Consider the following 14,031-nt stretch of genomic DNA (forward strand, 5'->3'; position numbering starts at 1 on the left):
TCCTTCGGCTGAGTCTGGTTCCTCTCAAGGTTTTACTAAACAATAAAGGAATTGTTTAGTTTGTTTCACTTTTTAAAGCAGTACTGTCTGCAAATCTGCTATGTAGCAGAATGCACAAAACCCAACCCATACAGAATATCACACATTCTTTATTCTGTTTCTATGTTATGTTTGTATGACTGACGTGTTTGAATGGTGCTGTGTTTGTAGGAAGTGTTAGAGTTGGCATTTTCCATCCTCTATGATCCTGACGAGGCTCTCAACTTTGTGGCACCCAACAAATACGAGGCGAGTCTCAAAAACAGCACTTAAATTACAGTTCTGTTAGAAATGAAGAAGTTCATGGACTGTTTGTTATTCACTAAAGTCTTTATGCAGTTATTTAGGGCTGTAAATCAACTAAAAATATTACTAATTTTTCGTACAGATAGTACGTAATAACACAGTAGTAACCACATATGATCTGTTGTGTTGTTTTCCAAGGACTCTTAATTTGATTACTTCCGTGGTTTCTTATTTTGCTTCATTGTTATAATCACTTCTCATGTTTCTTCATGTGTTGTTCATGTATTTCCTTGGTTACAGTTGATTTGCACTTGTGTCTAGTTGAGTTAATTCGTTCATTGTTTAGATGATATTTCATCATTAGTTGATAGTTCAGACAAAAATGAAAATTCTGTTAATTATTCACTCTTATGAGTAAATTACATTTACATTTATTCATTTAGCAGACGCTTTTATCCAAAGCGACTTACAGATGAGGACAGTGGAAGCAATCAAAAACAACAAAAAGAGCAATGATATATAAGTGCTATAACAAGTCTCAGTTAGGTTAACACAGTACACCTAGCATGGGATTTTAAATAATATAATATAAAGAAAACAGATAGAATAAAAAAAGAATAGAGCAAGCTAGTGTTACAGTCCCAAAAAGGAAAATTATGTCATTAATAACTCACCCTCATGTCGTTCCAAACCAGTAAGACCTCCATTTATCTTCGGGACACAGTTTTAGATATTTTAGATTTAGTCCGAGAGCTCTCAGTCCCTCCATTGAAGCTGTGTGAACGGTCTACTGTCCATGTCCAGAAAGGTAAGAAAAACATCATCAAAGTAGTCCATATGACATCATAGGGTCAGTTAGAATTTGTTGAAGCATCGAAAATACATTTGGGTCCAAAAATAGCAAAAACTACGACTTTATTACGACCCTCTGATGTCACAGTCAAAAATTGCCCTTTACCTTTGTTAGATCACATTTATTAATTAAAGTGCTACAACTTTGTGCGGGAATGGCAACGGCAGAAACACAAACTCTCACACTCTTACAGACTCTTTCTCTCTCTCACACACACACACACACACACATACACACACCAATAGCATGCCCAGACAATAAAAAAGTCACCTTTATTTATATAGCGCTTTAAACAAAATACATTGCGTCAAAGCAACTAAACAACATTCATTAGAAAAACAGTGTGTCAATAATGTTAAATGAGTTCATCATCATTCATCATTGAATTCAGTTATGTCATCTCTGTTCAGTTTAAATAGTGTCTGTGCATTTATTTGCAATCAAGTCAGGGATGAAGCAGCAAAGTCAGATTGGGCAGAAAAATCATCTGTTTCCTGTGGTCTTGTCCTGTTGGTCGTCTGAGACAAGGTCTTTACAGGGGATCTGTATCTGGGGCTCTAGTTGTCCTGGTCTCCGCTGTCTTTCAGGGCAGTAGAGGTCCTTTCTAGGTGCTGATCCACCATCTGGTCTGGATACGTACTGGATCCGGGTGACTGCAGTGACCCTCTGATCTGGATACAGACTGGATCTGGTGGCTATGGTGACCTCGGAATAAGAGAGACTAATATTAGCGTAGATGCCATTCTTCTAATGATGTAGCAAGTACATCGGGTGTTATGGGAAGTGTTTCCGGTTCCGGTTTACCTAATTAATGCAGATTAAAAATCCTTTAACGGATTTGGATATTAAAAGCATATTAGTATGTTATGTGTATGCCAGGTTAAAGAGATGGGTCTTTAATCTAGATTTAAACTGCAAGAGTGTGTCTGCCTCCTGAACAATGTTAGGTAGGTTATTCCAGAGTTTAGGCACCAAATAGGAAAAGGATCTGCCGCCCGCAGTTGATTTTGATATTCTAGGTATTATCAAATTGCCTGAGTTTTGAGAATGTAGCGGAAATAGAGGATTATAATGTAAAAGGAGCTCATTCAAATACTGAGGTGCTAAACCATTCAGGGCTTTATAAGTAATAAGCGATATTTTAAAATCTATACGATATTTGATAGGGAGCCAGTGCAGTGTTGACAGGACCGGGCTAATATGGTCATACTTCCTGGTTCTAGTAAGAACTCTTGCTGCTGCATTTTGGACTAGCTGTAGTTTGTTTACTAAGCATGCAGAACAACCACCCAATAAAGCATTACAATAATCTAACCTTGAGGTCATAAATGCATGGATTAACATTTCTGCATTTGACATTGAGAGCATAGGCCATAATTTAGATATATTTTTGAGATGGAAAAATTTAGTTTTACAAATGCTAGAAACGTGGCTTTCTGAGGAAAGATTGCGATCAAATGGCACACCTAGGTTCCTAACTGATGACGAAGAATTGATAGAGCAGCCATCAAGTCTTAGACAGTGTTCTAGGTTATTACATGCAGAGCTTTTTAGGTCCTATAATTAACACCTCTGTTTTTTCTGAATTTAGCAGTAAGAAATTACTGGTCATCCAGTTTTTTATATCGACTATGCAATCCATTAGTTTTTCAAATTGGTGTGTTTCACCGGGCCGCGAAGAAATATAGAGCTGAGTATCATCAGCATAACAGTGAAAGCTAACACCATGTTTCCTGATGATATCTCCCAAGGGTAACATATAAAGTGTGAAGAGTAGCGGCCCTAGTACTGAGCCTTGAGGTACTACGTACTGAACTTGTAATCGATATGATACCTCTTCATTCACTGCTACGAACGGATGGTGGTCATATAAGTACGATTTAAACCATGCTAATGCACTTCCATTAATGCCAACAATGTGTTCAAGTCTATGCAAAAGAATGTGGTGGTCAATTGTGTCAAACGCAGCACTAAGATCCAATAGAACTAATAGAGAGATACAACCACGATCAGATGATAAGAGCAGGTCATTTGTAACTCTAAGGAGAGCAGTCTCAGTACTATGATACGGTCTAAATCCTGACTGGAAATCCTTACATATACCATTTTTCTCTAAGAAGGAAAATAATTGTGAGGATACCACCTTTTCTAGTATCTTGGACAGAAAATTGAGATTTGAGATTGGTCTATAATTAACTAGTTCTTTGGGGTCAAGTTGTGGTTTTTTGATGAGAGGCTTAATAACAGCCAGTTTGAAGGTTTTGGGGACATATCCTAATGACAATGAGGAATTAATAATAGTCAGAAGAGGATCTATGACTTCTGGAAGCTTCTCTTTTAGGAGCTTAGATGGTATAGGGTCTAACATACATGTTGTTGGTTTAGATGATTTAACAAGTTTATACAATTCTTCCTCTCCTATAGTAGAGAATGAGTGGAACTGTTCCTCAGGGGGTCTATAGTGCACTGTCTGATGTGATACTGTAGCTGACGGCTGAATGGTTGCAATTTTATCTCTAATAGTATCGATTTTACAAGTAAAGTAGTAAAGTCATTACTGCTGTGATGTTGGGAAATGTCAACACTTGTTGAGGCTTTATTTTTCGTTAATTTAGCCACTGTATTGAATAAATACCTGGGGTTATGTTTGTTTTCTTCTAAAAGAGAAGAAAAGTAATCGGATCTAGCAGTTTTTAATGCTTTTCTGTAGGATAGGTTACTTTCCCGCCAAGCAATACGAAATATCTCTAGTTTTGTTTTCCACCAGCTGCGCTCCATTTTTCGGGCTGCTCTCTTTCGGGCTATCATCTCTTAAAGATGATAGAAAGGCAACAGTAACTCAAATAACCACTCGTTACAACCAAGGAATAGAGTACCATCTCTGAATGCACAGCACGTCGAACACTGAAGCAGATGGGCTAAAGCAGCAGAAGATCACACCCTGTGCCACTCCTGTCAGATAAGAACAGGTATTTGGAGGCTACAATTCACACAGGCTCACCAAAATTGGACAAACTTTGCCTGGTCAGATGAGTCTCGATTTCTGCTGCAGCATTCAGATGTTAGGATCAGAATTAGGCGTAAAGAACATGAAAGCATGGAACCATCCTGCCCTGTCTCAACGGTTCAGGCTGGTGGTGGTGGTGTAATGGTTCAGGGGATATTTTCTTGGCACACTTTGGGCCCCTTAGCAGACCATCCAGCTCTTCTAGGAAGGTGCCCAGTTGCCCAGGAGGCCGGTAAATTACCACAACATGGAGTTTTATAGAAGCTGTTACAGTAATTGAATGAGATTCAAATAAGTTATAATTGCATAGGGCAGAGTGGGTTGAGTATTTACAATTGTCAGAAATGAGCAGACTTCTTCTTCATCTTCTGTCTTCTGTCCAAATCCAGGTCTCACTCAAGTCAAGGATGCTGATAGTAGATTGCAAATAAAAAGTAGAAGTAAACTTTGCTGACTACTGACTGACAATTCCAAAGATCCACAGAAAAAGAAAGAGGTGCAGTAGAAGTACATATAGAACGCAGGTTAGCAAGATTGTGTTGCCGTCTGCAAGTGATGTTAGAGCGTTGTTGTGAGACAACTGGAATGTATTGAAATCACATGATAGAGGTGACAGAGAGAGGACTTAAAGGAGTATGCTTAATAGAGTACTTAAGTTTGTTGCCCTGTTTCATTGCTCGGTTAAAGTCATGCAAGTAAAGTCACAGGTCTTTACACTCGTAAGTCTTCACACAAGGAGGCTGAATACTTCAGCCTCAGCTGACAGACAACAAACAAATACACAGCCACCCAACACTTCAGAGAAAACAGCTGTGACCACCTTGTTAAATTAGCACACCGAAAAGCCTATAGGAGGGCAATTGCTCAAATCAAAACGAAACTTCGCACTTTCTTAGTAACTCTGAGCTAATGTAAACCAAGAACGCATCTGTGTGCTGGCGTCCTCCCATAGGTGAAGAGATATTAAACACTTTTAATACAAATTTTATTAACAAAATGAACTAATACACATTTTAATGCTATAAAACGAAACCATGCATGTTTAAATGTTAGTGAATAATAGGAAACGATCCACCCGCATGTCTTTGCTCAATTATGGTGCCTTGATCAGCTATGATCTGCTTCTCTGGCTGATGATGCACTTCCAGGGAGTCACGCCCAGGCCTGTTGTACACGCCCCAGTCCCTTGACTCCGCCCACATGCCAGATCGTGAGACACACTGAAATGTGAAGCTCAAAGAGATCAAACAGTATCGCAAGCTCACATCTGACTGAAATGAAAAAGCAACGTTGCAAATAAGTTGGTAGATATGGTCAGGTAAAAAGCATTGCTTTTGATCTGTTTCATTTCTTTTGCAATTCTTAATTTTTTTTTTGGAAAACAGCTCATTTATGTTTTCTCAATACGTTCATTTTTGTTGCAAAACTTGAAAGCATATTTGGTCACTGATCATTTGTGGAAAGATGACTAACCTTTGTGCTGTTTGTTTGTGTGGATCAGTATTGCATCTGGACAGATGGGCTGTCTGCACTCTTGGGGAAGGAGTTGGGAAGCGATCTCACACGAAGTGACCTTGACACATTAATGAGCATGGAAATGAAGCTCCGCCTCCTCGATCTGGAGAATATCACCATCCCTGAGGCTCCACCCCCTGTGCCCAAAGAGCCCAGCACTTACAACTTCACCTACAACTATGGATGAGATGCCTGTCCATTCAACCAGAGCGTGTTTTTTCTGTCTTTCAATTTTCAGAGGTGAAGTGTGTCATTTGTCTGTCACTAAGATACTTTCCTGCCGGTTTTACGTTCAGAGTCACATTGGTAGTCTGACTTGAAGTGTGAAACCCTGCAATGCTTTCAAAACTGGGTTCTGTTTGTTTCAGTCTCCAGACACGACAGCTTCTGACGTGACCAGTAGAGTTCAAGATGGACGAAAGAGTAGGAATGACACACTTCACCTCTATACTAGTGTATGTGCCTGAACATGAAGTCTTGGTTACGAGAGTATTTTTTCAGTCCTTTTTCAAATGTTTGTAAGGCAGAAAAACTAATGGTTCTTCTGTCTTCAAGTATTTGATTTTAAATGAGAAAAGCAGAAACAGCATATTAAACATCATTCTGTGTTTAGATATGGTAAGGCATCTACTCCCATGTGTGATGTGATATTAAATGCTTATATGATTAACTCAACTAAACCGTTAGTAACTTTGAACAACCCACAGATCTGTCTGCAGATAACTAATATTTACTGACATTTGCTTTTGTCAATAGAAATATATTTTTGTACTTGATGTGAAAGACACTATATGGTCTGCATGAAATGGAGGAAGAAAGCAAGCGACTGCAAGAAGATGGAAACGTTTTGTGACTCATAGACTGAACATGATGAAGGTCTGCAACTGCAACATTCAAAAATTATAAAGTCTTGCAGAAACTGTATGTAATAATAGCCATACGAGTTCATTTATTTAGACATTTAATTAGTGATTTCTTTGTTACAGTACACAAACATGACTGCTCAGTCTGTTAAAATGAAAATATTTACACGTTTATCTTCCGTCTGTGTGTTAATATTTGCTTGCATAATGTAAGGTTATTCTGTGTAAAAACAGGATGAACCCATAGATGGATTGCTGACAGGTGTGATGTTTATCAGATTTGCTTCATGTTACAGCTGGTAGTGTTTTAGTGTGCAGATATCAGTTTTTGGGTTGAAATGTTGCACACACTATAAATATATAGTGCCTTCAGAAGGTATCGACTCCCTTTTTATTTCTCATTGCTGAAAAAGTTTTTTTTTTTGTTTTTTTTTTGGTGGGTTGATTTGATTTTACTGAAGGAAGAAAAAATATTTCATCAAAATTTGAAGGTCACTGTATATACTGTAAACTATATATTGTACTGCATTATCACAGTAATGTAATGGATTTGTGTGCAATAATAAAATGTGTTGAAGTCATAGCTTGATATATTTCATCCATTTGATAAATAAATAGATAAATAGCTGTGCCACACACCCACATTAAATGAAGTTGCGTACTAACTATATATGGAGATGTAAAAAAAACCTCAAACTCAAACACTCAAAAGCAATTAATGTATAAATATATAAATGACTTGAAATTAAAAATAAGATTGATATGTGGGCCACAATTACTGCTAGCCAGTATAGCTAATGAACCTATATAATAAAGATGAACAGTCATTGGTTTGTGGTAATGGTTATGAACAAGTCAGATAAAATCCATCGTCTGTTATCCAAAACCAGTTTACAAGAACTTTTTTCTGGTGCCAAAAAAAAAAATTAACTAAAGTACATTACCATCCTGAGACAGCGTGAAATCATGAAATTGCTATATTCCCTCTTATAGTATGCATAGATAGAGAAAGAAAAAAATGTATTGCACAATTTTTTTAATTAAATGAAACCTTTATTAATTATATTTCAAAAGTATATATAAGGTACAGTAACACTCTTGCCAACATTTATAATTAATATTTAGCTGAAATGTTGCAAAACAGAACAATTAAACCATCCAGTTGTTTTTTAGTTAGTTTAGTTTAGTTAGTTTCCAAAATTCCAGTCTGACACCGGAAATAAGTGTCACCAGCGTGCATACTGTCTATACCAGTGCCCGAATTTATGTACATGATATACTGATTCATGAGCTAGGCAGCTGATTGAGAGACACCTAGAGAGTGGGTCACAGAGTGCTGAAGTGAATGGTATGTAAAAGTCACCAATGCTTTGCTGATTCCAAAGCTGAAGAATTCCAAACTTCTAGTGGCATTAATATCAGCACAAAAATAGTGTGGCGGGAGCTTCATGGAATGGTGGAATGGGTTTCCATGGCAGAGCAGCTACATGCAAGCCTTACATCATCAAGCACAATTCCATGCGTGGAGTAAAGCACACAGACAATGGAGTCTGAAGCAGTGGAAACCTGCTCTATGGAGTGACCAATCACATAGTTTATGGGTGAGTCTGGGATTGGCAGATGCCAGGAGAACGTTGCCTGCACTGAGACAACTATTTGGTGAAGTTTGTTGGAGGAAGGATAAGGGTAGATTGTTGTTTTCAGGGGTTTGACTTATTCCCAGCAAAGTGGAATATTAAAGGGTTAGTTCACCCAAAAATGAAAATTACCTCATGGATTACTAACCCTCGAGCTATCCTTGGTGTTTATGACTTTCTTCTTTCAGACGAATCCAATGGGAGTTATATTCTAAATTGTCTTTAATCTTCCAAGCTGTTTAATGACAGTCAGTGGGTGTCGCAGTTCATCAGTCAAAAAGACGTGAAATAAAGCGCATCTATCAATAATAAAAAGTGCCTCACATGGCTCCAGGGGCTGAACAGAGACCTCCTGTTGCAGATCAATGCATATTAGTAAGAAAAATATACACATTTAAAATGTAATAATTGAATCTAGCTTGCGCTCACTGTTGTACATGGAAGCAGCCCCGGGCAGATGACATAGGACATCAGCGTTGTGCATGTGCCCCTCAGAAGTGACGAATGCAGAAATTCAGGTAAGAGATCAAAACAAAACAATGGTCATGAATTAGATGTACAAAACAAGGATTTGTAAAGAAGAATGTCAGAGGATTTAGATATAAGCCAAGAGGAGACTGGTTTTCCTTAGCTAAAATAAGGAAACATTGCTTCCTTTGATCCTGTAAACAAATGTTGGTTCTCACAAGGCTCATCCGCACATGCGCAACACCGACCACATAGGTCATCTGCACAGAGCTGCTTCTGTGTACAGTCTGCTTCTGTTGGCACAAACTAGATTAAAGGGATTATTATATTTTGAATATATATATATATATATATATATATATATATATATATATATATATATATATATATATATATATTTCTTACAAATACACATCGATTCACTATAGGAGGCATTTTTTGTTAAATTTCCCCCAGGAAACAAGACTAAATATTTTATATCATTTTTAATTTTGACATAATCCAATAGATACTCCACCCTAAAATTAAAATTGTCATTAATCACTTATCCCCATTTCATTCCAAAACCATAAAAGTTACATTCAATATAACAATTTAAGATATTTTGGATTTAAAAAAATAGCTTGATAACAAAATAAGTAAATAACAGTGTGAAGGTCTAAAAAAGGTATGAAAAGTCATCATCAGAATACTCCATCTGCCATCAGAAAACAAAAATAACTACTTTATTCAATAAATCCTTTGTCAACGGATGACTATTATATAATAAGTCTTATGCTGGATAGTGGATGATACTGCAGTTCAGTCAGTGTACTGTTTAAGTAAATGAATTACTCCGGGATATTGGTTTGTTTTAACTCAGAGGGAGTGTCAGCCACATTAAAAAAGTTAACATCTTAAGTCATTTGTGGATTAATACATATTGGGGACGCGAACCGTTTAAAACGATTCAGTTCGATTTGGTGAACTGTTTCAAAAAGATCCGGTTACATCGAGTGATTCGTTCGTGAACCTTATATCACAAACTGCTTTGTTTTGAACTCTCTCACAACAGACACGGAAGAGAAGACAATGCTGAATAAAGTCATAGTTTTTGCTATTTTTGGACCAAAATGTATTTTAGATGCTTCAAAATATTCTAACTAACCCTCTGATGTCACATGGACTACTTTGATGATGTTTTTCTTACCTTTCTGGACATGGACAGTAGATCCGTACACACAGCGTCAATGGAGGGACTGAGAGCTCTCGGACTAAATCTAAAATATCTTAAACTGTGTTCTGAAGATAAATGGAGGACTTACTGGTTTGGAACGACATGAGGGTGAGTTATTAATGACATAATTTTGGGTGAACTATGCCTTGAAGAGAGCATTGACTGAAACACAATGGAGAAAGAGTTATAATATGGACAGTTCCTGGTTAGAGGTTGTGTATTTAACTGAGGAGGAAGAAACTCCACTCACTCCACTTGACAAATGGGACACAACCTTATTACATGTTCATCTTTGCCCGGTAAAAGAATAATCCCTGGGTCAGCTGTCGTCGCCGTTCAGCCGAGGAGAGTTGGGCATTGTCGATCTGCATGAGTTTGGGGTTTGGTTCTGGAGAGCTGGGATATTCTGACTGCCGGAGAAAGATCCTCCATACAGCCTTAAATCCAGTTGATGACATGGATGGAGAGTTGTGAGAAATTGGTGAGTATTGTAGAACAAAAGTCTTATGCTGGATAGTGGATGATATTGAGAGTTATGTTCTTTGTTACCAGGTCTGGCAGAAATGGTGCTGATCGAGGGATTTCCAGGAGCTGAAGTAACAGAGCTGGATGCAGGTAAGCAGACAGAAAACACACACACACACACACACACTGTTACAGTCCCTAAAAGGTCTAGGAGTTTAAAGGGACGCATAACATAATAGATGGACAAGGCTGGAGTATTCCAAATTAATCCTTTATTTTAACACAAAATACTCACAAAAGTAGACAAAATGATTAGATGGGGATGCCAACAACAAAATAAAGAAATAACTAAACTAACAGAAACAGGCTGGGGCTTCCCACTCCAAACTAACATTACAAGCTACAGTAAGAAGAGCAGGAGGCTATGTGGCAGTGGAGAAGACTGTGGCTGGCGGAGAGAGCTTGAGAGGATCCGCCTCCTTCCACTTTATAGCCTCGTTTCCCCAGCTCAATCAATCAGAAACTAGAGAAGACAAAAAAAAAAAAAATAGCACTAATATTTATTTGAGGACTCTGGGCTGGGGCGTATGCAAGACGTGCGTTACACACACACACATACACACACACACAGACTGGAACACACTTTCAGTAAAGTGACTGATTCTTTAAGGGTTAGTTCACCCAAAAATGAAAATTAGCCCATAAATTACTCACCCTCAAGTCATCCTATGTGTATATGACTTTATTCTTTCAGACTTCAGACTTCAAAAAAAGACCCCGCAAGTCACAAAACTTTTTTCTCAATAAATTAATAAATAAATTCTTAAATTAGAATAAGATTTCTGGCATCTGCTCGTACACCTAGCGGTCAGTGACTTCTTGTGCTAGTAACAGCACCCAATTTGGACACATTTTTATATTACACAAAGATAATGCAAGAAAAAGCAAAATGCAGTTTTTAGTTGATTATATCATTTATTAAGGGAAACAAAGCTGTCCAAACAGCTTGTTGGGGCAACTCCCATAGCTATGTTAGAGTTGGTATTTAGTGCTTGCCATGGTTTCTGGCATGCATTCCTCTCAGCATGGTGGCATGGGTATAGAGTTCCCAATAACAACCAATAGAGGACGCAGTTCAAAGTTACCTCGTAAGGGAATGTCTTGGGTTTCATATGTAACCATGTTTTCCTGAGAAGGGAATGAGACACTGCATTCTCTAGTTCCCTTGCCGTACTTCGGACATAAGCTTCAGACATAGAAAAGTTCAGACAAGTTCCCCATAGTAACCTCTAGAGGACGCAGTGTCTCACTCCCTTCTCAGGAAACTATGGTTACATACATAACCCAAACCATTTAACTCCTTTTTATCATTTTTTGATCATTTTCAGTGCTCTTCAATGCAATGATAACATTAGTTAAACTATTTTCTGATGTTTTTACAGAAAGGTTGCATTGTTATAAAGTTTCATTAAAAAATAAGTATAAAATGTGATACTTTGTTTTTGAGACAGAAAGAATTGAGGGAGAGAAATTAGTAGAAGAGAGAGGACATTGAAATATAAAGAGAAAATTAGCAGGGATCCACACAGAAGGGAGGAGATCATAAGAGATCAATGCAAAAAGTAAACAATCAAAATGATGCCTTAACAAGAGTAGCCATAAAGTAAAAAAAAATAATAATAATTTACATATTAATATAATTTGAATATCAATCATAGTTAGCTGTGCCATACATGCAGTAGGGGGCTAAAAGAGTTTCAGTAACATACTGATTGACTAAGAAACTACATTTTGTTGATAAATTATAATTATTATTTTTTTATTTAAAAGAAAAAAAAAACGTTGATATTGTTTGTATCAACATTCAACTTTATTTATCCTAAGGCATGCTCAAAATTAAATAAAAATACTTCAATAACTACCATTTGTGTCCTTAAGTGTGACATATAATGTATGGTGTTACACAAAATAACCACAGATTTGTTATTATTTCAAAATATCTTAAAAAAAAACAGTTGAGTATTGCAATAGGGGAGATATAAATATCACTCAACTTGAAATGGTTTTAATTTTCAGCAGTTTTGAACAGATGACAGAAAAGTTTGTCTTGTTGTCAAAGTTTGTCTTGTAATTGTCCAATAAATCATGGGGGAAAAAATTATGTTAAGCACAATTTCATATTGAATAATAGCACAATATGAAAATAAGTATCTAACAATGAAGATAAATCTCTCTAAAGCCATTTATGTATTATTAAGAGTTGTTTTCCCCTTAATTTTTGCAATGTCAACATAGGACAAATTTATGTTACAGTTCAGTAAAAAAAAAAAAATACATAATTGACAAAATTAGTCATCCTTTTTATTTTCTCAAAGATCAGAATTCACACTACATAAATATATGCATTTCTTTTCCAAAAAATATTTTACCAAAAAAAAGCATTTTTTTACAGCCTATTAGTCAATTATCTGTTTACACTTTACACTCAGAACATGGCATATTTACACTTGGCAACATCAGCTGACTTCTCTATCTGGATAACCAATTGGATCGGTCTTTCCAATTGATTGCAAATAAATGCACAGACACTATTTAACTGAACAGAGATGACATCACTGAATTCAATGATGAACTGCCTTTAACTATCATTTTGCATTTTTGACACACTGTTTTCCTAATGAATGTTGTTCAGTTGCTTTGACGCAATCTATTTTTTTTAAAGCGCTATATAAATAAAGATGACTTGACTTGACTTGACTTTCCAGCATAATATTTGAAAAAGTCTGCAGAGAATGGCCTGGTACAAAGTTAATCTGAAGTGGTGGATTTTCTTTCAAAAAGCTTTTTACAAATCAAAGATTTGTAGGATTCTCACTAGTGCTCCACATGTGTGTTCTCCGTCTTTCTTGTGACAGTTCAGGAGAGAGGCGGCGGGGTTTTGTGTGACATTGACATGCGAATGCAGACACTATGGCTGGATTATGTGTTTACATTAGACTGAAATCTGATCACGATGCATCCTCGACTATCTCTGGAGCAGGACACGCTAACACACACAGGTCGCATGTAAATGGCAAGTGTAAATGCATTCTATGATATGGTATAAATCCTGACTGGAAATCCTCACTGGAAATCCTCACTAATACCATTTTTCTCTAAGAAGGAATATAATTGTGTGGATACCACCTTTTCTAGTATCTTGGACAGAAAAGGGAGATTCGAGATTGGTCTATAATTAACTAGTTCTTTGGGGTCAAGTTGTGGTTTTTTGATGAGAGGCTTAATAACAGCCAGTTTGAAGGTTTTGGGGACATATCCTAATGACAATGAGGAATTAATAATAGTCGGAAGAGGATCTATGACTTCTGGAAGCACCTATTTTAGGAACTTAGATGGAATAGGGTCTAACATACATGTTGTTAATTTAGATTATTTAAATTTAAACAATTCTTCCTCTCCTATAGTAGAGAATGAGTGGAATTGTTCCTCGTGTTATGTATAGCACACCATCTGATGCAATACTGTAGCTGAAGGCTGCATGGTTACAATTTTATCTCTAACAGTATCGATCTTGGAAGTAAAGTTGTTCATCATTAGTGAATCACAGTAGGAGGTGTAGCTGCTCTATTTAAAGATATCTATCAATGCAAGCAAGTGTCATTTGGTCAGTACTTATCTTTTGAATATCTAGGGATTGTGTCGAAAGGTGCTCCACGCATTCT

At 36.9% G+C, this 14,031-nt stretch overlaps 1 protein-coding gene across 1 annotated transcript in view; it reads left to right on the plus strand.

The window, feature by feature from the left end:
* Positions 1 to 7,104, plus strand: part of elmo2 (engulfment and cell motility 2) — a 34,393-nt gene extending 27,289 nt beyond the window's left edge. Inside the window, exons 20-21 of the mRNA XM_059537664.1 lie at positions 211 to 288; positions 5,647 to 7,104. Coding sequence (XP_059393647.1) covers positions 211 to 288; positions 5,647 to 5,847 — 279 coding nt within the window. The 3' untranslated portion in view covers positions 5,848 to 7,104. The remainder of the gene's footprint in view (positions 1 to 210; positions 289 to 5,646) is intronic.
* Positions 7,105 to 14,031: the final 6,927 nt, after the last annotated feature.

The sequence above is a fragment of the Carassius carassius genome, chromosome 44 (assembly GCF_963082965.1).
Source record: "Carassius carassius chromosome 44, fCarCar2.1, whole genome shotgun sequence".
Lineage (NCBI taxonomy): Eukaryota > Metazoa > Chordata > Actinopteri > Cypriniformes > Cyprinidae > Carassius > Carassius carassius.